Here is a 9,377-nt window from a genome sequence, read left to right as displayed (position 1 = left end):
TTACTATAGGTTCCAAATAAATCCCCAGAAGAGAGGGAACTTATCTTTGGCATTTAAATATAAAATTCCTAAAGTCTTTATAAGAGTTAAAAACAAAAACTGATTTTAAACTATGTCTCTTTTTCTTGATTTGGCAAGGCAGGAGACAAGGTAAAGCTGATTCAACTGACCAGGTTTCTGAACCATACGGGGAGAAGTGAGTCAAGAATAGGCTTCACGCCCACATTCCCCAAGCTCACTTCTGAGGGGCACCCAGTATGCAGAGCAGCACTGTCTGCTCTGAGGGGATTCTGAGGGGCATCCAGTATGCAGAGCAGCACTGTCCACACGGAGCAGGATGCAGAGGGCACCAGGCTGTCCAGACCCAGCAGCCCTGCTACGCCACACAGATCCACCGCCTGTAAACCTGGAGCCTGTCACGAGCTCTTGCTTATATGCCACACCTAGTAAGAACATAACCAGGACTGGGAGCAGTCAGTGGTAAGCAGGAAAGGAGATGACAAGGGGGACCCCAGGGGACATATTTCCAATACAAACTCTTCCCCAGATCTGCGCCAGCCCTGCCCCCTCTTCCTGCACCCCTTCTCCCCACTCCTCTGCCCCTCAGCATCTCCTCCATGTATGCCTGACAGCAGGAGGTAGGGACCACAGGGCCTGAGCAAGTCCAGTCAGGGTGCCAGAAGCAGGTGGTCATGAGGAAGCAGAAGGTGCCAGTGCCAGATGGTGAGTATGCTGCATGCAGAACCCTTCCCCTACACAATCAGGATGCAGGACAATCAGAGCTGCAGGACTCTGAGAACTCACTAACTGACAAGGAGATCCCCTAACTGTAAGTTCCCTAAGTTAACCGGGAGGAAAGGCACAGGTATGGCCACCCTTTAGGTTGCCCTGCCCCAGGTCCTACTCCCATCTCAACCACAGAGGACACCTGAGACGCAGTCAGGGCCATCTTTACCCAAGAACCAGAGTCAGGGTCTGTGCCTTGAGTCTTAGGCCACCCAGTGGGCAAGGAGTTACCATTACACACCCCAGGAGTCCCAGGATGGCACGCGCTCATGAAATAAGGCTTGGAAAAAAGACCCAAGGGATCATACTGAGGCAGCCTCTGTGCAGATGCCCTTGTCTGCAGGTCACAGAGCCCTGTTAGGGACCATAGCACCAGGGCTTCATCCAGCTCAGTTCAGACACCCACTGGACCCACCCAAAAGCCATAAAATAGAAGCAACTTTTACCTTAAAGATCTTTAAGTTGTTCTGTGCCTCCTGTAACAAGCTTTTCAAAGCAAAGTACATTCTCTGTTTATTTCTAAAAAGAGAAAGTATTATTGACAATTAGAGCAGACTTTGCATTTACCTGCCTGTGGCTCAGGGGACATGCCCAAGAGTTGCCACTTGAGATCTCCAAGCTTTGCAGATTAAGGAGCTGTATTCTCCCCAGCCCTCTTCAGAGAGGCACCCCCATTACCGCCCCTAATCCCTACCCTTCTCTCTGCCTCTTCCTCTGGCAACAACTCCCCAGCCACTGGTAATCTGCAGGAACCTATTGAGGCAATGCTGACCCCAGGCAAGAAACCTGAGCCATGCCCAGGGCCCTGCTTTCTGCAGGCAAGTAGCCCCTACCTCGCAGAATGCACCCTCCACCCCCCACTACAGAGAATGCCACACACCCCACCACCACCACCAAGGGAGGCAGCACTAGGGACAATGGAGAAGTATTCTCTTACCCTGAGTAGAGATCGAGAGGGCAGTATTTACTTATCTGCTTCCACTTCCCAGTTGCTACCTGTTAAGAAATCACCACAGGGTGTCAGTGATGGGACTGGGGAGGCACACTGGGCTAACTCTAACACACAGAAGAGCTCGAGGGACTGTGAGATCACCAAGGCAGCTGAAGGGCCCAGCAGGGGACACCACCTCCAGGTGCAGGGAGCTGGCACAGGGAGCTTGACTCTGACTCCAAGAAACCTCGGCCCTCCTCTGAGAGCCTCACGTAGCTGCCAGCCCCTCCACATGAGCAGAGAAATGCAGCCAGCACCTTTATAAGATGTCATGGCTGAATTTTGGTAATCAGATGAACAAATCTTTACAATTATAATATCCAGGAAAGGTAGGTTGCACCCAACTAGCAATTTCATGTTGTCGGTGAGAAGACAAATTGGCACAACCTTTGAAAGGCAACTTGCTGGTTTCCATCACAATTTTAAAGATGGATGCCCCCTGATTTGGCAAATCTATGAGGAATCACTGGGTCAAGGATGTTCACTGTGACATGTGAAACAACCTGTGAAACACAGCAAGACCTAGAAACAACTAAATAAATCAAAGCACATCTGCTCTTATGGACTAGGACACAGCAAGCCACATGTTGAATGAAAGAATCAGTAAATAATATGCGGCCACTAACAGACAGAGGCAAAATCACAAATATTTATTCAAAGAGAAAAGCAAGTGGCAGAACAATGCGTATGAAATAACTTGCTTTAAAAAGAAAAGAAGGGTATGTGCATCTATACATGCGTTATCCAAACACATAACAAAGAGCCTCGACAGACACACGGCAAGCAATCTTCAAGCGTTATTTAAGTGAACAAAATCAACTAGCAGAGTAATTGCTTATGGCAAGAAAAAAAAAAAAGACAGGACTCAAATGACTAAGAATGAAAGAAAATACATTACTATCAATCTTGCAGGAATAAAAATAAGTTTAGAGAAATGCTGTGAACAATTACATGCCAACAAATTATGTGAAATGAACAAATTCTTTAGAAACATACAGCTACCAAAACTGACTCAAGAAGAAATAGAGAATGTAAACAGACATAACAAAAGACTGAATCAGTAATCAAAAACCTTTCAACAAGAAAATCCCAGGACCAGATGACTTTGCTACTGAATTCCACTAAATGTTTGAAGAAAAATCAACACCAATACTCAAACTCTTCCAAAAAATGAAGAGTAAAAGATGGAAAATCTTCCGAATTCATTCTATCAAGCCAATTATCATCCTGGTACCAAAACTAGACAAAAACATCACTAGAAACTACAAATATCCCTCAAGAAAAAATCCTCAACAAAAACTAACAAACCAAAATAAGTAGCATACTACAGATTACACACCTTCATCAAGTGGCATTTATCTGTCAAACACAAGGGTGGTTCAACATATGAAAATCAATCAACATAATACACCATATTAATAGAAAGAGGAAAATACCTCATGATCATCTCAACAGATGCAAGACAAGCATGTGACAAAATCTAACATTCTTTCACAATTTAAAAAACAAAACTCTAAAAATAAAAAAAAATTTGACAAACTTACAGTGAGAACATTACATTCTACAGTGAAAAACCAAAAACTTTACCCCTCAAGACCAGGAACAAGATAAGGATAGCCACTCTTACTACTTCTATATAATACTGTACTTATAGTTAAACCCAGAATTACTATATGGGTCAGCACTACTGCTTCTGGGTGTATACCCAAAAAAACTGGAAGCAGAGTCTCAAAGAAATACTTGTACAACCACGTTCACGGAAGTATTATTCACAACAGGCAAGAGATGGGAGCAGCCCAGGGACCATCGACGGATGAATGGGATAAACCAAATATATTATACACGTTCAATGGACACTATGCAGCCTTGAGAAGGAAGAAACTTCTGATACAAGCTACAGTATGGATGAATCTTGAGGACATTATGGGTGAAATAAGTCAGTCACAAAAGGACAAATACTGTATGATTCCACATATATGAAGTACCTACAGTAGTCAAATTCACAGAGATAGAAACTACAATGGTGGGTGCCAGGGGCCTGAGAAAGGAAGAAATGTGTTATTTCATGGATGTAGAGTTTTGGTTTTACAAAACAAAAAACATTCTGGAAATGGACAGTAATGATAGTTGTACCACAATGTAAACGCACTTCACACCTCTTAACTGTGCACTTAATGGTTAAAATAGGAAGTTTTATGTCATGTATATTTCATCACAATTAAATACCTATATTTATTTCAAAAAAGTCATTGCATTTCTATGCAATAAACAACTTGAAAATGATGTTTTTAAAAATTCTATTTACAGTGCTTAGTCGCTCAGTCGTGTCCAACTCTTTGCGACCCCATGGACTATCGTCCGTCAGGCTCCTCTGCCCATGGGATTCTCCAGGTAAGAATACTGGACTGGGTTGCCATTTACTTCTCCAGGGGATCTTCCTGACCCAGGGATCAAACCCAGGTCTCCTGCATTGCAGGCTGCTTCTCTACCATCTGAGCCACCAGGAAAGCCTCTACTTACAATGGCATCTCCAAGAACAAAGCACTAAGGATAAGTTCAACAAAGGAAATATAAAACCTATATGCTGAAAACTTTATAACATTTCTGAAAGAAATTAAAGATCTAAATAAATGAAAAAACCCTGCATTCACAGAGTACTAATACTGTTGAGGGGGCAGCACTTCCCACACAAATGTGCAGCACAATGATTCCCTGTCAAAGTCTCAGCTGGTTTCTTGGAAATCATGAAGCTTAAAGACATCTATATTGGAAAGGAAGAAATAAAACTCTATTTACAGATGACACAATTCTGTACATAGAAGATTCCAAAGAATATACAAAGAAAGCTACCAGAGCTAATAAATAAATGCAGCAAAGTTGTAGGGTACAACACACATATTAGTTGTGTTTCTATATTCCAGCAATAAATAAACCAAAAAGGAAATTAAGGAAGCAGTTCTATTTATAACATTTACAATATTCCAAAAGAATAAAATACCTAGATATAAATTTAACCAAAGTGGCAAAAGACTGGTACACTGAAAACTAAAAAATGTTGCTGAAAGAAATTAAAGAAAACCTAAATGAGTAGAAAGACAGGATGGCAAGGCTTCCCTGGTGGCTTAGATGGTAAGAATCTGCCTGCAATGCAGGAGGCACAGGTTCGATCCCTGGGTTGGAAAGATCCCCTGGAGAAGGGAATGGCCACCCAGTCCAGTATTCTTGCCTGGAGAACTCCACGGACAGAGGTTCCTGGCAGGCTACACAGTCCACAGGGTTGTAAAGAGTTGGACACAACTGAGTGACTAACACTTATACACTATCCAAAGTGATCTATAACTTCCTGTAATTTCTGTCAAAATTCCAACAAAATTCCAACTGCAATTGTTTGCAGTTACAAAAAATCCAACTTTCAAAATCATACGTAATTGTAAAGGAGCTTCAAATAGCCAAAACAATCTTGAAAAAGAAAAACAAAGCTAGAAGACTAATACTTCCTGATTTCAACAAGAGTGGCATAAGGACAGACCGATAGAAAGGTCAGAATTGAGACCTCACGTATAAGGCCAATAAATCCACCAACACCAATCAATGGAGAAATGACAGTCTTTTCACAAGTGGTGCTGGAAAAACTGGATATCACATGTAAAAGAATGAAGCTGGACCCTTATCTAACACCAAATATAAAAACTAACTCAAAACAGATCAAAGACCAAAACATAAGAGCTAAAACTATAAAACTCATAGAAGAAAACATATCAGAAAAGCATATGACCTTAGTTTAGGTAACAATTTCTTGAATATGAAAGCAAAGGCATAGGCAACAAGAGTAGAAAAAGACAAATCAGACTTTATCAAAATGTAAAACTTTTGTGCAACACTGTCAACAGAGTGAAAAGGCAACTAACAGAATGGGAGGAAATATTTGCAAATCACATATCTGATAAAGAGATTAATATCTAAAATATACAAAGAACCCCTAAAACAACTAAAAAAATCACAACTCATTTCAAAAATGGGTGAGGAATTTGAAGAGACAGCTCTCCAAAGAAGACATACAAATGGCCAATAAGCAAACGAACAGATGTTCAACATCACTAACCTTTGGAGAAATGCAAATGAAAATCACTTGAGATACTACTTTGTATCCATTAGGATGACTACAATCACAAACAGGGGTAAGAATTAGTGCTGGTGAAGCCAGGACGTGGAGAAACCGGAGCCCTCATGCATTTGTGGCTGCTGTTGTTCAGTTGCTAAGTTATGTCCGATTCTTTGCAGCCCTATGAGCTACAGCATGCCAGGCTTCCCTGTCCTTCACTATCTCCCAAAATTTGCATTTATGGTCTTTCTTTATTATCCGCTCTCACATCCGTTCACTGCTGGGGGGAATACAGAATTGTGCTATAGCTATGCAAAACAGTCTGCCATTTCCTCAAAACTTTAAACAGAATTTCCCCCAAGATCCAGCAATTCCACTCCTAGGAATATACCCAAGAAAACTGAAAAAAAGTGACTCAAACATGTACATGTACACATACGTTTACAGCAACATTATTCACAGTAGCCAAAATGAAAAAGCCGTATGTCCATCAATAGATGAATGGGTAAACAAGATGTTCCCATACAATGGAGGATTATTATTCAATCATAAAAAGAATGCGGTGCTGATAAATGCCACAGCATGTATTAACCTCAAAAGTATTATGTTAACTAAAAGAAGACAGTCACACAAAGCCATAATTTGTGTGACTCCGCTTGCATGAAATGTCCAGAATAAGCAGATCCACAGATTCGGTAGTTGCCAAGGGTTGGCAGGACAATGGGTGACTGCTAATGGGCACAGGACTTCTTTTTGAGGTGATGAAATGTTCTGGAATTCGATAGTGGTGATGGTTGTACAATCTTACGAATAGACTAAAATCTGCTGGATTATACACTTTAAAAGGGTAAACCTTAGGATATGTATAACTATCTCAATTAAGAAGAAAAAGATGAACTACTTTTGAAATAAAAGGTAAACAGTATCTCCATTTTATTTTACTCCTCTGAAAACTCTAGATGACCCAGCCATTCACCCCAGGCTCTGTGCAGTGAGCGCCCGGAGGCCAGCTCCTACCTTGAGGTGCTGGTGCATGCAGTAACGACACACCCTGTGCTTCAGCTCGTGTGTAACGTCACTGGAGGAGGGAATAAACCCGCATTTGGGCTGCAAAACAGATAAGGAAGAAAAAACGCTTAGGGAGAAAACATATACCTTCAGGCAGACATATAACTACAGGATGATGAAGTGCAATTCCCAGGAGAATCAGGAAGTATTAGCTACAAACATTCCCAAAAGTTGCTTTTATCTTCAGTCTCAAGTGGGAATTGATGCCGCCCTCTCTGTATCGTATAAATCTCTCTTTGCCCCTGGAGAATCCACCCAGAACTCTCACTGGAGAAGAACAATGAGGCCTGAGTTGCTCACTTGACAAACTGCAATAGAGTAACCCTGTGTTTTCATTATAGAACAAGACTGGAAAGACCAGGAGTGCAGATCTGTCCCACACTCTCAGCTCCAAGAAGCAGAACCCACGGTCTCTCTGATAAGACTGAGTGAACACAGTGGTGCTCATCTGATGATTCCTAGGATCCCAGAATGTCTGAAATTCTGGTTATCTTTTAAAATCCAGAGTTCTGTGTCAGGGCACCAAATCATTTGTGACACCTGAGACATTAGCCTCTGTTTAGAGAGGCAGAACATCGTCCACACTGAACATCCGGAGTGTGAATGCTCAGGGCCAATAGCATGACCCAGAAGTCACCACCAGAGATTTGGAGAAAGGAAACAACGAGATACCTGGGAGGCTTCCTGAGGGAGACTCAGGTGGCCATGCTGGACAGGGAGCCACAGAGTTGAAGCAGGGGAGTGACCCTTCTCCAGTAATCACTGACCTCCACTAGACAAGCAACATCCTTTGTAGCCCCTACCTCAAGGTGGGGAAAGTGCACTCCAGGCAGATGACCCATGGATTTACAATTTCTCCTTTTTCCCCAATACCATTTCCCTTTAACAAATATGCACCTTGATCTCCACACACAGAATCGGCCGGCGCTCTGCAAACTGGTAGGTCTGCAGTCTGGCTAGGTTGGGGAGGCACAGGGCATAGCCACTGAGCGTGTCCAGGTCCTTGTCACAGCGAGATTCTGGAGAACAGAGAGAGGAAGATAACTGAGGGTCAGCGAGAGCAGCAAGACAACTCCATGGCAGCCTGGGCTCCTGCTGGGGGCAGGACCAACTCAGCCTCTGCTTTGGGGAGGTCACCTCTAAAGCTTGGGTTATCCTGCCTGAGGAGTCTCTGTAAGGACCTAGAGTCACACAAGGATAACACTGTGATTCCTGGTAGGAGTTTGGACCTTGTAGTACCAGCTCCACCTCTGGAGGGGCTGGAGGTTGAGGGCAGCCACACAGGTGGCCAGCTGTGTCTACATGCCCTGCTGCTGCTGCTGCTAAGTCGCTTCAGTCGTGTCCGACTCTGTGCGATCCCATAGACGGCAGCCCACCAGGCTCCCCAGGCCCTGGGATTCTCCAGGCAAGAACACTGGAGTGGTTGCCATTTCCTTCTCCAATGCATGAAAGTGAAAAGTGAAAGTGAAGTCGCTCAGTCGTGTCCAACTCTTCACGACCCCATGGACTGCGGCCTACCAGGCTCCTCCGTCCATGGGATTTTCCAGGCAACAGTACTAGAGTGAGGTGTCATTGCCTTCTCCAGTCTACATGACCAAGCCCCAGCAAAAACCTTGACCCCTCTTCTCTCAGCTGGTTTTAATCTGTGTCCCTAAGCCATAACCATGAGAATAACAATGAGTTCTGTGTGTCCTCCTAGCAAATTATCAGATCTGAGGTTGGTCCTGGGGACCCTCAAATATGCAGCTGCCATCAAAAGTGAGAGTGATCTTGGAAACTGCCCCCCAATTCTGTTGACTTCCTTAACCCAGGAGTCCAGAGAAGGCGGCAACAGCCACTACCTTCCTTTTAAAGCTTCCTTCAGAATATTCAAACACTAATATTTCCTCAGCACTGACTACTAGAAGTTATACTGCAGAGAGTCACATAAGATATGGCCTCTAGATTCCTCCTTCCACACAACAAGGCTGAGTGTGAGTCACTGTTACCACAGGGGACAATCTTATCACTGTTAAGTAGTATAACTGCTGATTATAAAACTAATGATGCCGCATGGCACTAGTAACTAGGAGGCAGAATCACAGCGGGCCTCAGTCTGTCTAGATGAGGAAAACAGAGCCAAGACACAGTCCAGGTTTTGAACAAGGCTGCTGCCTCCTTCCCCTTCGTTACCTGTTTCCACCCATGAAGCCCTGCTCCTCATTGCTCCCCAAACCAGGGGCTCCAGGGCACAGTATCCTGTTTTCTTCCATTTTCTTAATCAAATACAGAAAAAAATTTCATATTGGCTTACTACACACTCTGACTGCCTGGCCGTGATTTAGGAGGAGACATTTCACTCCTTAACAACATAAATTTTATATCTCTGTCTCTGACTGTGAAAGGAAAAGCTTTAACATGGTTAGTGTCATTACTGTGACAAATAAGTAT

At 43.3% G+C, this 9,377-nt stretch overlaps 1 protein-coding gene across 3 annotated transcripts in view; it reads right to left on the bottom strand.

Annotated features, from left to right (window-relative positions):
- The window catches only part of IPPK (inositol 1,3,4,5,6-pentakisphosphate 2-kinase), a 59,261-nt gene that overhangs the window by 32,684 nt on the left and 17,200 nt on the right, over window positions 1–9,377 (bottom strand). For all 3 annotated transcript variants that reach the window (XM_010835992.1, XM_010835990.1, XM_010835989.1), the window contains 4 exons: window positions 7,845–7,966; window positions 6,897–6,986; window positions 1,724–1,782; window positions 1,233–1,305 (listed from right to left, as the gene is read on the bottom strand). In XM_010835992.1, the coding sequence (XP_010834294.1) occupies window positions 1,233–1,305; window positions 1,724–1,782; window positions 6,897–6,986; window positions 7,845–7,966 (344 nt within the window). The remainder of the gene's footprint in view (window positions 1–1,232; window positions 1,306–1,723; window positions 1,783–6,896; window positions 6,987–7,844; window positions 7,967–9,377) is intronic.

Source organism: Bison bison, unplaced genomic scaffold, assembly GCF_000754665.1.
Source record: "Bison bison bison isolate TAMUID 2011002044 unplaced genomic scaffold, Bison_UMD1.0 scf7180017864057, whole genome shotgun sequence".
Classification (NCBI taxonomy): Eukaryota; Metazoa; Chordata; class Mammalia; order Artiodactyla; family Bovidae; genus Bison; species Bison bison.
The sequence above is the reverse complement of the archived record's forward strand: the minus strand, read 5'-3'. Positions and strand labels throughout refer to the sequence as shown.